The 15,814-nt window shown below is 41.3% G+C and overlaps 1 protein-coding gene across 2 annotated transcripts; it reads right to left on the bottom strand.

The window, feature by feature from the left end:
• Positions 1-85: 85 nt before the first annotated feature.
• Positions 86-15,424, bottom strand: adora2aa (adenosine A2a receptor a). 2 transcript variants are annotated; one of them, XM_034133247.1, is made up of 3 exons: positions 15,250-15,424; positions 8,868-9,463; positions 86-3,056 (listed from the first exon to the last, which is right to left on the bottom strand). In XM_034133247.1, the coding sequence occupies exons 2-3, from the start codon at positions 9,200-9,202 to the stop codon at positions 2,072-2,074; spliced, it is 1,320 nt and encodes a 439-aa protein (XP_033989138.1). In that variant the 5' UTR covers positions 9,203-9,463; positions 15,250-15,424; the 3' UTR covers positions 86-2,071. The 2 variants fall into 2 exon arrangements, with proteins under 2 accessions (XP_033989138.1, XP_033989139.1); XM_034133248.1 differs by lacking the exon at positions 15,250-15,424 and adding an exon at positions 11,396-11,510.
• Positions 15,425-15,814: the final 390 nt, after the last annotated feature.

Genomic DNA, 15,814 nt, shown 5'->3' with positions numbered 1-15,814 from the left:
CGCCTGCAGACACTCCTTCAGCTTCTGAGTAGAGACTGTGTCACTGTGGACATTAATGACGGCAAATACAGTAAGGACACTTTCAAAAAATGGAAAAGGAATTTATTTAAAGGCGGGACTTTGTGCTCGCCTGCATGTGACAAAACATTCAGCAGAGAAACAAAAAAAAGGCTTGAGTCATGGGTTTGAGTTTAAAGGGATATTTCACCAATAAAAGGATCATCGTGTATTAATAACTCTTTGCTCACATGCCTCAACTCTTACCAAAGCATACACACACAGAGACCATTCTTGATGAATTGAAGTAGAGTGAGTAAATCCTAAACAAATGCATTTTCAGTAAAACGTTACTAATTAAAGAGGACATTTTCAGCTTCATATCAGTATGTAGTGTCTCTACTGGGACATGTCTCCATGCTTTAATGTTCAAAAAGCTCTTTATTTTCTCATACTGCAGCACCTCTTTTCACCCTCTGTCTGAAACCAGAGCCCAGTCTGTTCTGATTGGTTAGCTGGCCGGCTCTGTTGTGATTAGTCAACCACTAAGAGATGTCCCGCCCCTTAGCCTATCACGTACAATGTGTTGGAGCGCTAGCCAATAGAAGCACAGGTGTTATATAGTGATGTCACTATGTTCTTGAAGTTACTTTACTTCAATTCATCAAGACTTTTCTCTGTTTTTCAATTCTTCATTTACCGTGGAGGCAAATGTAAGGAAACACCGGGTGAGTCGTTGATTGGATGTGAAGTATTCCTTTAAATATAATCATTAACAATCCACTCATCAAACTCAGAAGTCAACAACATGAGAAATAACTTATAATAAGTCACAGTGTCACACTTTTAGCAGACCCAAACACAGAGTTAGGAATATATTACCGAGTTTGGGGCCTTGACTTTAACACATTATTATGAAACACACGTGAACAACTTCAGTCTAAAAAAAGACATGTTCCGACATGAAGATAAACGTACGACAGATAAATACACGCAGATGTGGGTGAAGCTGGATTTCAGTGTGAGAGAAAGGGATGTGAAAAAGGTTTTTGCAAACGAGCGTGAACGTTGCTTCGCAGATTGAAGTCTGTGCACCACGCAAATGATGGTTCATTAAGAAAATAATGTAGAGCTGCAACTAATTCATCATTTAATAGTTTAGCAAATGTTGAAAATACAAAAAGAAATTCATCCTAGTTTCTCAAAATCAAAGATGACGTCTGTAAATGTCTTGTTTTGTAAGTGCAATACAGAAACATGTTCACTTTAATGTGATATAAACAGAGTACGGCGGGGAATGTGGATTCAAAAAAGATTCATTTGTAAATGAAAAGTGAAACTCAACCTTGTGAACACGAAGGCAACAACACGTTAAAGGCAACAAACAAACGACATTTCAACAACAGTGCAGAGACTTCATTTTCTTAAATAACTTCCCCTTCTTGGGAGCTGAATAAAAACAAGCTGGAATAAACTGTGAGGGGACGAGACTGTGTTTGGTTTTATTAAGGATTTTCTTGATGTGTATAGTTCATCACCTAAAGTCTTGTGAAGTATTTTAACTTTGCACGTCTGTCTGGCTTTTACCGATCCACAATCCACGTTACAGTGTTTGCCATTTGGCTGTCTTTGTTTTCCTGTAAAGACACAATTCATTCACGTTTGTAGCGTCCGTAATGGCGAGTCTCCTCACACAACCTGAACCTCTCTCCTAAACAATCCTCCAGTTTTGTGTCTTTTCATCTTCTTTTAGGCAAACAGGTTCATACGCCAATAACTGGACTGGAGAGTGGAGCAAAACTGGATTCGCATTAGGGGCTTTTGCTGAACGTACAGGACCCTCGTGGACGGGACTAATATCGTGATTTGCATCATCAGGAACGTGTCCGCAACGTTTAAAATGGCCTTTGCTCCTGTCCTGTCATACGCACTACGCCCACTAAATGTCGTTGTTTCTTCTCGTACCCCTTTTTTTCTTGGTGATGAATAGATGACAGTAGGAGCTGGAGCTTCTGACCCACACCTTTGAGGCTGATGAATTCAATCATCCGATAACCGGGTTTTTCTGCATGCGTCATGACATGTTCGCCAGCTCTATAAAGCAACACTTCCTCTCCTGTTCGTCGTACAGCGATTCCGCCTGTGCCGACCTCGCCTCCTCTTCCACTTCCTGTCCTGCGCTGTCGTGCTCTTGCTCTGCATACTGAAGAGGATGATGGCCTCCAGGGATGTGTCTGAGGGCCTGCAGTGGACAGGGTCCCAATTTAGGACAATGGGAGATAATGACTGATAAAGGAGGCCGAGAAACCGCCACCAAACCTCCCCCGACAGTCGAGATGTGAGAGGAACATCTGCAGGAGCTTTCACAGCTGCTGTTGCTGCTGCTGTGTTCAGTACAAGCGTCAAAGTGTATCCCGTCCGCTTTGAGTCTCACGGAGTTGCGTCTGCTGCTGCCGCTCTCAAAGGTTTCCTGCTTTCGAAGGATGTGTCGGCGGATAATCCTGCGAAAGGTTTGCCTGAACTCCCGGATTCGATAGGCGTAGATAAAAGGGTTGATGACGGAGTTGGCGTGGGAAAGGATAATCGCCACGAACATGATCCACTGTGGAGGAGCAGCGCACTCCGGACAGAAGAGCGTGAAACAGTTTATGATGTGTAGAGGAAGCCAGCAGACGGCGAAAAGTCCTACGATGATCGCTAGAGACTTCGCCGCCTGGACTTCTTTCTGCAGCGTGGAGCGAGACTTCCCTCCGTGCACCGCCTTCACCTCCATGAATTTGAGTTGGTGGCGAGCGGCCATGAAGATGCACAGGTAGATCCCCAGCATCAGCAGCAAGGGGATGAGCACGCAGGCTAAGAAGTTGAAGTAGACCATGTACTCCATGACCACCACGTCCTCAAACAGGCACGACATGAGGCCTGGGGGGCAAAAGGAGCTGTTGCTGCTGTCGGGGGGTTTGTGCCATCCCATCATGGGGGTCAGGCCGATGATGATGGATAACACCCAGCAGATGGTGATGATGCCCTGAGCGCGCTGCCCCGTCACCAAGCTGTTGTACCTGGGGAGGAAGATGATAGAAACATCAAATATAATATAAGAATGCTTTTTTTCCCCCTAAGGACATGCAGCCATACTTTAAAGAGTCCTCTCCTGCTGATGTTCAGGTGTATATCAGTATGTAGTGTCTCTACTTTAAAGAGTCCTCTCCTGCTGATGTTCAGGTGTATATCAGTATGTAGTGTCTCTACTTTAAAGAGTCCTCTCCAGCTGATGTTCAGGTGTATATCAGTATGTAGTCTCTCTACTTTAAAGAGTCCTCTCCTGCTGATGTTCAGGTGTATATCAGTATGTAGTGTCTCTACTTTAAAGAGTCCTCTCCTGGTGATGTTCAGGTGTATATCAGTATGTAGTGTCTCTACTTTAAAGAGTCCTCTCCTGCTGATGTTCAGGTGTATATCAGTATGTAGTGTCTCTACTTTAAAGAGTCCTCTCCTGCTGATGTTCAGGTGTATATCAGTATGTAGTGTCTCTACTTTAAAGAGTCCTCTCCTGCTGATGTTCAGGTGTATATCAGTATGTAGTGTCTCTACTTTAAAGAGTCCTCTCCTGCTGATGTTCAGGTGTATATCAGTATGTAGTGTCTCTACTTTAAAGAGTCCTCTCCTGCTGATGTTCAGGTGTATATCAGTATGTAGTGTCTCTACTTTAAAGAGTCCTCTCCTGCTGATGTTCAGGTGTATATCAGTATGTAGTGTCTCTACTTTAAAGAGTCCTCTCCTGCTGATGTTCAAGTGTATATCAGTATGTAGTGTCTCAACTTTAAAGAGTCCTCTCCTGCTGATGTTCAGGTGTATATCAGTATGTAGTGTCTCTACTTTAAAGAGTCCTCTCCTGCTGATGTTCAGGTGTATATCAGTATGTAGTGTCTCTACTTTAAAGAGTCCTCTCTTGCTGATGTTCAGGTGTATATCAGTATGTAGTGTCTCTACTTTAAAGAGTCCTCTCCTGCTGATGTTCAGGTGTATATCAGTATGTAGTGTCTCTACTTTAAAGAGTCCTCTCCTGCTGATGTTCAGGTGTATATCAGTATGTAGTGTCTCTACTTTAAAGAGTCCTCTCCTGCTGATGTTCAGGTGTATATCAGTATGTAGTGTCTCTACTTTAAAGAGTCCTCTCCTGCTGATGTTCAGGTGTATATCAGTATGTAGTGTCTCTACTTTAAAGAGTTCTCTCCTGCTGATGTTCAGGTGTATATCAGTATGTAGTGTCTCTACTGGGACATGTCTCCATGCTTTAATGTTCAAAAAGCTCTTTATTTTTCTCATACAGCCTCTCTTTTCACCCTCTGTCTGAAACCAGGTGTGTGGGAGAGAAACTCCCTCTGGAGGGAACACAGGGAGTTTAACTGTTAGGATGTTAGATTTTGTTCACCAAGCATACTTAAAGGGGCCTAGTTTATGGTTTCACATGAGACACAAATTAAAGTCTGAAAATCCTGTTTGTTTAACCAATCCACCGCCCTTCCCTTTCTCCCGTTTATAATACTCCACCAGACTTTCTATTTCAAACCATGTTATGATTACAACCACTAGAGCGCGCCGTTTAGCTACAAACGGAAATATGGTACATCTGCCTTTATAGCCTTTAAAACAACACCTGACTTTGGCGATTAATAAAAGTGTGATTTTCCATTTGATCTAAAAAGCACAAACCTTTCCGATTAGCTATTTTACCAAAGCTTGACCATGTCAGATTTTGAGACGTTACAATCAATAGAACAAATATTGTGGCTTTGTACGTCTTTGGGCCGTAACGAGTTGATAATATTCAGTATTCGGTATATATGAGGTTTCCCTGGACTTGTACTCAGATCAGCTGACGGCTCGGTGGAAGCATTTCTCATGGCGGAAGTAAACGAATAAACAAACAACGGTCCTGCAGGCCGCAGAGGAAGGTCTATTCTGGGGAGGCCTGTGTGGGAGAGCAGCTGAGATATTTGGCTTGTTTCTATCACATTCTTCAGATGTTAAAGTGCAGAGGTTAATGTTGCAACAACAAGTTTTGGAAAACAAATTTTCCTTATTAAAGGGCCCATGTCATGGCCATTTCCACTGATCATAATTACATTGTTGAGGTATACTAAAATAGATTTATACTGTGCAATTTTCCAAACTCACATTGGTTTCGCATACAGCATCTCTGTCAAGCATGTGTATTCAGCAGTATTCACTTTCTCCACTAAACGACTCGTTGGAGCTCTTGCCCCCCCCTCCCTGTGAGCCTAGTGTGCTCCGATTGGTCAGCTCGTTCTGATTAGTCAACCACCAGAGAGGCTGCGCCCATGTCAGTGCTTTTCCCGGCTGCTCTCAGCGTAACATCAGTCTTATCATGGCGTCGGTACAGCGGTATATTTTATATACATATATATTTTTAACTGTTGTTATAGAAGAGTGTGACGGCCTCAGGGCCTTTGTCTTACGGTGGGGTGGAGCTGAAGAGGGTAATCAGCGCGATCACGGACACCTCCGTAGCCGGTGCTATTAATCCCAGCGGCCCGGAGTCTCTCTCCAAAGCGGCTGCAGAAGGACGAACTGAGCGACCCTCTCCCCTCGACCACCTGTCTCTGCATTTACTACAATAAATGTGCCGTGGTTTTGTAAACTCGTGTATGTCTCCTTGCCTTTCCGTTGTGGCCTACGAGCTACTCTCATAACAAAGAGTAAGTTTTTTTACCCGTTATAAACTACTACTGTTTGATGAGAAATCAAATCATGGTTTGCTATATATGAATTCAGGGAAGAAAGGATAGGCCTACTAAGTATTTCCATTAAACTTTATTTTTAGAAATGTACAAAATGAACATAAATATACATATATACACGGTATATCATCCATTCCTCCTCCTCGCATCTTGCCTGCGCACAGTCGGTGCGGTGCCTTTTAGCACCCTCAGTAGTAGTAGAATCCCTTCCCCGTCATGGATTGTCCGCCAGGATCTGGCTGGACGAAATCAAATGCAAATCACAAAATATTAGAGAAACTTAGTTGTTTTAGATTCGTTAGTAGTAGTTGTGTAATGAACAGCTTGCCTGCTAATATGCTAACCTAGCTTTGTTTACCTTGGTAGCTAACACGATATGAACGTTAGCTTGGAGGAAAGGCAACTATAATGCAGTGTAATAAAACTACTATGAACAAAAGCTAGTGGTTCATATTAGGCTAGCAATAACGTGTTTATAATTGCAATCGTATACGGGTATTCTGCTACGTTCGGTCATACAATGTAACTTGCATGAATACATTGTTTTGCGCTAGCATACAGCTAGCCTCGTTAGCTACATGCAGTATATGTACGGTCACAATGTACGGTAAATCACAGTACAGTATACTGTATGAGTATTCCGTGTGTGTGACTGCAGACATTCTCCTGCCATGACAAACATGTAAGGCCATCTGCTGACATTGTAGTTGATATATTTAAACGCTAGCAACGTAGCATCACAAAAATGTTTTTCTGACCGAAACTAGCTCTAGCTCCGTGTGTTAGATCGCTACGCCAGCTATAATGTAATTACGTTTCGCGACTGACCGGCAAATCACCCGGAGTATACTGTCAATAGGTATTTTGTGTGTGAATGCAGACATTCTCCTGCTATGAGATACATGTATGCAAGGCCATCTGCTGATATTAGAGTTGATATATGGAAACTCTAGCAACTTAGTTAGCACTGTGTCAATGGCTTAGCAGTCCAACACAGTTTACACATTTAAACAGTCTTGTTTGATAAATACACAAATAACAATGCAAACTTACAGGTTGTATACCCAGATCTTCCCCTGCTCCAAACGGTCCAAACAAGCTGTGCATATCCGGCCTCAAACTGGGCAATGTTTTGGAAGCTTTCGTCTGTGAAATGCCGGTTCTTCGAACCTCTGGAGGAGGAACACGACGCTGCTGGTGTGGCCATAGCTCTTCGGGATTGGTCCATTTCGTTCCGGGTACCGCATGACATCAGGCGGTACCCGGAACTAAATGGAAGACTCAAATGGGCAGTGACGTATCTCCAACGAGGCGTTTTGGGGAGGTATTTTCTGTGTTAGAGTTTTACTCGCTACAGGGTGTACTTTGAGGGTTTTGACTCTGCACACCGTTTACATGCATAAAAACCTTCATAACACACAAGGGGACGGGTAATAACCGGAAAAGCATGACATGGGAGCTTTAAATGTCAATTTTATATTTAAATATTGCTTCTTTTATTTGTATCTCATTAAATGTCCATATGTCTTTTACTAATTCATTATTTTTATTTATTTCTCTTCATATTTCCAAATGTTGTATTAACTTATCTCTTCTTTTTTTAATCGAAACATTTCAAAATGTAGTTTTTTTTGTTAGTGTGCATTACATTATAATGTTATAATCTAGTAAGGGAAGCATGCTTGCTTAAAGAAATTCAAAAGAGTGGCGCTTCCCATAATGGTGGTCGGCTATAAAAGGTCCCAATGAGCACACAGTAAAAAAAGAACACCCACAAAGCATGGGAGTTGATTAACCCTCCTGTTGTGTTCGTTTCCCCCCCTCACTTTGGTGTTCAAATTTGATCGTACCTGCTTTAACTGCTATTACATTAACACAAAAACCATTAATCATCACCACATGTCATTTAACACCCTTTCAAACTGTACATATTGTATCAGACTACTGGTATACATGAACAACTGCAGTAAATATACAAAGAATAGACACTGAACATGTATTGCATGTATCAAATGGTTCGGTGTGTGTGCGTGTGCGTGCGTGCGTGCGTGTGTGTATGTGTGTGTGTGTGTGTGTGGATGTGTGTTTTATCTGATCTGGATGGTTACACCATGGGTGTTACAAACTTGACTAAATCACCCAAAATTCAATGAAAGTGGTGATCAGCAATTGTATATGTTCAAATGACCCGAACACAACAGGAGGGTTAAAGAGGTCATATTCTGCTCATCTTCAGGTTCATACAGGGGAAACACAGGAATATTAGCCTTTGTAGACCATTTACATGCACTAAAAACACACATTAGGAGAGGGAAAACCCAGAATAGAGCCTCTTTAAGATCTGAGTTAATGTGATGAGCTGAAAGGTTAAATATCTGGACACAAACCGTCTAATTTGATATCTTAATCTAGGCCGACGTTCAACATAAGCAGTTTAATAAGCGCTGTGTTTCACCAGTTAAAATATGAAGTAAGATCACACAGGGGGTTTTGGGGGGGGGGGGGGGGGGGGGGGGGGGGGGCGGGTCACAGTCTGTGTAAGTAATTAGAGCGCCGCTCGTTGGATTCCCCCTGGAGGGAAGCGGCCTCGTGGGAGACGCCATTTCTGGAAACACTTAATCTGCCAAGGGTTTCTGGATCAAATGTCAAGTCTCGATACTGATAAATAAAAATGAAATATGTGGTTTTATTGTGAGACCTGAGCTGAGAAAGTGTGCCATGACATTTGTATGATTATTTTTTAACTATCTATCTACTTATTTATTTATATTTTGACATTTATCTATTTACTTGTTTGTTTTGTTTTTTTAAATATGTCCACATTTTGAAATTCCTCAATTTCTTTGCTTATTTAAAATGTATTTGTCTTTATAAGGGAAGCGGGTGGCACAGTGGACTAGTGCGTTGGTGTTCGGATCAGGGGAGCACAGGTTCAAACCCCACTGCAGTCAGCATGTCGTTGTGTCCCTGAGACACTTCACCCCAAATTGCTCCTGTGGGGATTGCCCACAGTATTGAGTATGTAAGTCGCTTTGGATAAAAGCGTCTAACAAGTAACATGTAATGTATTTGATTACACTCCCATGTCTCCACCCCCTCTCCACTGACCTGAGTGATATCTTGATGGCGATGTAGCGGTCCATGGCGATGGCCAGCAGGCTGAAGATGGAGCTCTGCGTCAGCACCAGAACGAAGCAGGCGATGAACAGGCAGCCGTAGAAGTTGGAGCAGAACCCGGTGCTGATGGCGATGGAGAAGGGGATGGCGAGGACCCCGACGGCGATATCTGCCACCGCCAGGGACACCACGAAGAAGTTGGTGATGCTCTGCAGGTTGCTGTTGAGGCACACGGCCCAACAAACCAGAACATTTCCCAACACGGAGAACACGGCGATCAGCAGCTCCAGCACGATGTAGGAGGCGACGGTGAGTTCTTTAGACATCGTGAAGGAAAGGTCAAAGGTGAGGAGGGAGGAAGCCTCGCCTCAAACACCATCGCTGCAGCCGGGCGCCTCACCTCCACAAACATCCACCACCAAACTCCTGAGGAGAGAAACGTATTTACTCCTCACTGCACACTCATAGGGTCCAGATAGAATCCTCTGCTGTTCCTCCTCTCTTAAGTCCTCCCCGCTCACAGCCTTCTTCCCATGAACCTCTCGAGGGGCTGAGATGATGCCAACAATCACTGAGGCATCGTGACGCTGCAGAGACAAAGAGGAAACGCTGTTACACCATAGGAAGAGGATTTCAACAAGTTGTGTGGTTTTGAGAAGTCAAGTTCCTACAAAGAAAACTCCTTGAGCTCTTCCACGTTAAACTCTAAGTGACATCACTAGGTAACAGTTGTGCTCCTATTGGCTAGTGCTCCAACACACTGTACGTGATGAGGCTAATAGGCGGGACATCTCTAAGTGGTTGAGCAATCACAACAGAGCCAGCCAGCTAACCAATCAGAGCAGACTGGGCTCTGGTTTCAGACAGAGGGTGAAAAGAGGTGCTGCAGCACAGGCAGTATGAGAAAGATAAAAAGCTTTTTGAACATTAAAGCATGGAGACATGTAGAGACACTACATACTGATATACACCTGAACATCAGCAGGAGAGGACTCTTTAAAGTAGAGACACTACATACTGATATACACCTGAACATCAGCAGGAGAGGACTCTTTAAAGTAGAGACACTACATACTGATATACACCTGAACATCAGCAGGAGAGGACTCTTTAAAGTAGAGACACTACATACTGATATACACCTGAACATCAGCAGGAGAGGACTCTTTAAAGTAGAGACACTACATACTGATATACACCTGAACATCAGCAGGAGAGGACTCTTTAAAGTAGAGACACTACATACTGATATACACCTGAACATCAGCAGGAGAGGACTCTTTAAAGTAGAGACACTACATACTGATATACACCTGAACATCAGCAGGAGAGGACTCTTTAAAGTAGAGACACTACATACTGATATACACCTGAACATCATCAGGAGAGGACTCTTTAAAGTAGAGACACTACATACTGATATACACCTGAACATCAACAGGAGAGGACTCTTTAAAGTAGAGACACTACATACTGATATATACCTGAACATCAGCAGGAGAGGACTCTTTAAAGTAGAGACACTACATACTGATATACACCTGAACATCAGCAGGAGAGGACTCTTTAAAGTAGAGACACTACATACTGATATACACCTGAACATCAGCAGGAGAGGACTCTTTAAAGTAGAGACACTACATACTGATATACACCTGAACATCAGCAGGAGAGGACTCTTTAAAGTAGAGACACTACATACTGATATACACCTGAACATCAGCAGGAGAGGACTCTTTAAAGTAGAGACACTACATACTGATATACACCTGAACATCAGCAGGAGAGGACTCTTTAAAGTAGAGACACTACATACTGATATACACCTGAACATCAGCAGGAGAGGACTCTTTAAAGTAGAGACACTACATACTGATATACACCTGAACATCAGCAGGAGAGGACTCTTTAAAGTAGAGACACTACATACTGATATACACCTGAACATCAGCAGGAGAGGACTCTTTAAAGTAGAGACACTACATACTGATATACACCTGAACATCAGCAGGAGAGGACTCTTTAAAGTAGAGACACTACATACTGATATGAACCATTAAATGAGCATAATAGGCCCCTTTAATGTGACTTTGCTTTACTTGGAGAAGCGAAAGACACATTTGAAACTGATAAAGACAATAAATAAATCTAATCTAATCCAAAATAATAGGTTTTGCCCTTAATTGACAGGGAGATAGAGACAGATGTGATGAAGCAAAGGTCAACCTTCAGATCGCTTTTATTTCAAAGTAATTCCTGGAAAAACATCTATTCCCGACTCTTGAATAATTCTATCTGTGAGCCATCGGCCCTAAAAGGCTCAACAAACAGGAATCTGCTGTTTTTGAGTTGAATAATTCCCTCAGAGGGAATCTTTCTGGAGGTTACGTTGAGTTGTGTGAGATAACAGCTGCAGCCTCTGCTCTCTGAAGCAGGGTTCCCCCTCTGGGACGAAGAAACACTATTTATTAATAAAGAAAACGTGTTATTTCAAGGTTTTTAAATTCTATTTGACTCACAGATACAGTTTGTGTTGGTCTCTTTCCTCTGAAGTCAGGGTATTCATGTGTCTTGATGTCAGAGGGATGAGGTGTTGCATTGCAGTTTATTATAATGTATTAAGCAGCACAAAAAGAAATCCCAGAGGAGAGCGAGGGGAATAATAGATCTGTGAAATCTAGGAGGCTCCCATGCTATCAATGCATCCTGCAACAACAAGAACACACTACAAAACACTTGAAGGTCAAAAATGTGTTCTAGATAACTCCCAGGTGTAGGACTCTTCCCTTTAGACTAGGTTTGGTTCATCCCAAGAAATAGTCTTTATAGGAATAGGAAAATAAATAAATATATATTAGTGCTGGGCAACAATTAAAATGTTTAATCGCGATTAATCGCATGATTTTCTGCGATTAATTGCAATTACCAGTTATTTTCTGTTTCGGTTCCATCTATCTATCTATCCATCCATCCATCCATCCACCCACCCACCTATCTATCCATCCATCCATCCACCCACCCACCTATCTATCCATCCATCCATCCATCCATCCATCCATCCATCCACCTATCTATCTATCTATCTATCCATCCATCCATCCATCCATCCACCTACCTACCTACCTACCTATCTATCTATCTATCCATCCACCCACCCACCCACCCACCCACCTACCTACCTACCTACCTATCTATCCATCCACCCACCCACCTATCTATCCATCCATCCATCCACCCACCCACCTATCCATCCATCCATCCATCCATCCATCCATCCATCCACCTACCTACCTACCTATCCATCCACCCACCCACCTACCTATCTATCTATCTATCTATCTATCCATCCACCCACCCACCTACCTATCTATCTATCTATCTATCTATCCATCCATCCATCCACCTACTGTACCTACCTACCTTTACTTTACCTATGTAAAAACAAAGCTGTCTGTGCCGTCTGACGCTCTATTTGACACCATTCTCATATTTCTAGAGTAATTATACAGTTCTTGACCAACAGAAATATTGTTCTCTGGCATCACTTTAACTTTTTATGGGGAAAATCTGCATTTTGGTATGACGTTCCTCTTAAACTCTTCTTAAAAGACCTTCTCTCTACTTCCAGGATCTTGTGCTAACTATAAAAAAAGGTCAATAACTCCTTCTTCTTCTCTTTACTAACGACTCTTTTTACCAAGAAGTTTTATAAGTGCGGCTCCAGAGATAAGTGTAACAGTGAGGTCTCTTTATAAGGATTTGATCACACTAGCACCCACAGGACACGCTCAGAAAATACATGTAAGGGTATCTTTATACTTGCATTTATTAATTATCTTTGCTTCATCATGTCCTGCCCATGGATGTATAATAAGAACTGGATACAGCGTGGGAGGCGGGGCCTCATTCATTCCTATGAGAGTTGCTCATTCGCGCATGATGATAAAATGGCCCAACTTTTGAGAGAGCGAAACGTCACAGATTACCCGGCATGCCTGAGAAGTACCCGTATGTGCGCTCATAGCGCATGCGCAACTTTAACCATGCCCCCCAAAATGCTCGTTCACATCAAGCACGTCAATTTGCGTACACGTAACAGCACCGCACGTTCATGACAGCATGGTAATGTTTGTTATGATAGATTTGATATTAACGAGGCTGCAGTTAGCAGCTAGCGGTTAGCTAGTAATTATGCTAATTTACACATCAATCGTTATGTACTTTTATATTACGCTGTAACAGGATCTAGTGATATCCAAGCAACAGAGCTTCATTTAGCATGAAATAATTATTGCACTGTATATATATATATATATATATATATATATATATATATATATATATATATATATATATATATATATATATATACACACACAGTGCAATAAGCTTCTTAGTGCAATAAGAAGCTACAGGGACGTTAATCTACGTCGGTAATATTAACTTTATTTAATACAACATTTACGGTACAAGATTTAATCATACAGCCCATGTAGTATAATATTTTACAAATGATGAATTACAGCAAACATGTGCAATATATCCATTATTACAGCTCCGTGGGCTGGCAGTAAGGCGATATGGGTCCGTTCTTATTGTGCATCCATGGGTAAAGATAAACGCATGTAGTGCTGAACACGTAACATGAACGTGCCGGGCGGCGCGGTCCCGTGGGTTAGATGCGCGTTCATAATGCAGAGGGAAATAACTCTCAGAATAACGTTATTAGCACATTTTACAACTTGAGGAACGAATGTTTTTAATAAGGGCTATACAAGTGTTCATACTGGGTAGTTTATTTAGTTTAAAAAAAAATTATCCAACGATTTACAGACCACTCTTTCCCCATGTAAGTCAATGGGAAAAAGTGTTTCCGGGCCTGGCAACCAAAAGGAAGTGTAGTACCGCCGTTTGGCCAGCACGAATATTTTCATCAGAGTCCGGCGCACTTCCTGGGGGCTTGGTCCTGCCCTGCAGAGGAAGTGAAGAGGAACACACGTCACACCTCTCAGCTTCCTGTCAGCTCTACAGAGGATCTCTGATGATAAGAGTCTGCTATCGCTGCAGTTTTAGAGATTTGTAAATTGAATTTCTCTAAAACAAGACAAAAATAAGTGGAATTGAGAATGAGATCCACAAAAACAAGAATCAAAGGACAGAGATTTGGGCGATTGCAACTTCAAAGTCTATATAGGGCAGAACAACTCGACTTGTGTAAACGTTTTCAGAGAAGTGCGATCTGTGTTACCAATAATTACTTCCCCCTTTTTTATTGCACACCATGACAGCCGACACTCCTGCAGTGAAGTTTCATTTCTGCAGTGAGGTGCATTTAGCTCCCTGGGTTAAATTATCACTTTTTAAAATAATAATTTGTTTAAAATGTTCTTAAAACATTGTGCACAAAGAGGATTTTAGCCTTTGCAGACAATTTACATGCACTGAAACATAACACACTACAGAAAAGAGAAAAAAACCCAAAAACACAATAGGGCCTCTTTAATATTTTTACACTTTGAACAGAAAACATATGGACCCTGTTTGTTAGCTGTTAGCAGTTAGCTGTTAGCTCGTTAACCAGTTATTCATGACGTTAACATTGTTAGCTTAATGTTTCTTAAGGACACAGACCTATAAACCCACTGTTTACTTTGCATTGTTATTTATTACTCAAACAAACTACAAGTACCTCAGATGTGTACTTAATCGCTGGACATGAGTAAATATACTCAGTGGCTGTCAGACCTGTCAGTCCAGTTAGTATCTAAGCTAACTCTCATAATACATGAAATAAATAAATCAGAAAATGCAAAGAAATTAAGGAAATATTTGAAGAAGTAACAAATAAAAGAAATTTGGAAATATGAATACAAAAATAATAAACAAAATGTGTGGAAATTAAAAAACGAAATCAAACAATAGAAACAACAATTTGTATTTTTATTACTACATTTTATTTTCCAATTTTTGTGTTTATTTTTATATTATTATTTGATTTAATTATACATTTTTTGTATTTAATATGTATTTACATAAAATCATTGTTATATCTTGTCACGATTTTGCTTGGCTTTCCTCTATTATCTGATTCCTCTTTATATATCCTTCGTTGTTAATTTGCGTATTTATTATTCTATGCAAACCACTTGATATTTCCACATGAATCTCCTTATTTGTTTACAGATCATTATTCTTTTATCGGCACTCTTATGACTCCATACACACGGAGCTCTACACGCTGTCTGCCACATGGACGTTATTTATCATATTTCAATCATATGCATGTATCACAAGCTCATATATGATGCATAATAGAGTAAAAACACTCTTATTTTATGAAACATTTAAGTTGTGATCGATTCAAATGACTCACCTTTCTCACAAAGTAGATTTCCGACACTGATCAGGTGTTAAAACACGTCCGACACTTTCCAAATATCGACAAATGAAACTTGAAGAAACCAAAAACACGGTGAAAGTCTGCTGCACGCGGAGAGAGATAACAGCGATACTCGAGAGAGACTGAAGACAGATGAGAGGAGCGCTATCTGACACACACACACACACACACACACACACACACACACACACACACACACACACACACACACACACACACACACACACACACACACACACACACTTCTGCAGGGGGCGGGGCAGTTTACTGAGTATTATATCTGTCGATGGCACACGCTAAACCGCAGTGTTATAAACCTGAGGCAAATTAAATAATAAAGTTTATATTAAAAATAAAATATTACACTTGATGACAAGTAGCCAGTTATTACTGTTTCAAAATAATATTTAAAATAATACATATATCATGAACAATATCAACACAACATATACAAACATACTAATGAATAATAAATACAATAAGAAGATAGATAATAAATGAGGCTCACCTTTTTGACGGGTCTTTGATTCCTTTTACA

Source organism: Trematomus bernacchii, unplaced genomic scaffold (assembly GCF_902827165.1).
Source record: "Trematomus bernacchii unplaced genomic scaffold, fTreBer1.1, whole genome shotgun sequence".
In the NCBI taxonomy this organism is placed as follows: Eukaryota; Metazoa; Chordata; class Actinopteri; order Perciformes; family Nototheniidae; genus Trematomus; species Trematomus bernacchii.
This window is presented reverse-complemented; position numbering and strand designations above follow the sequence as displayed.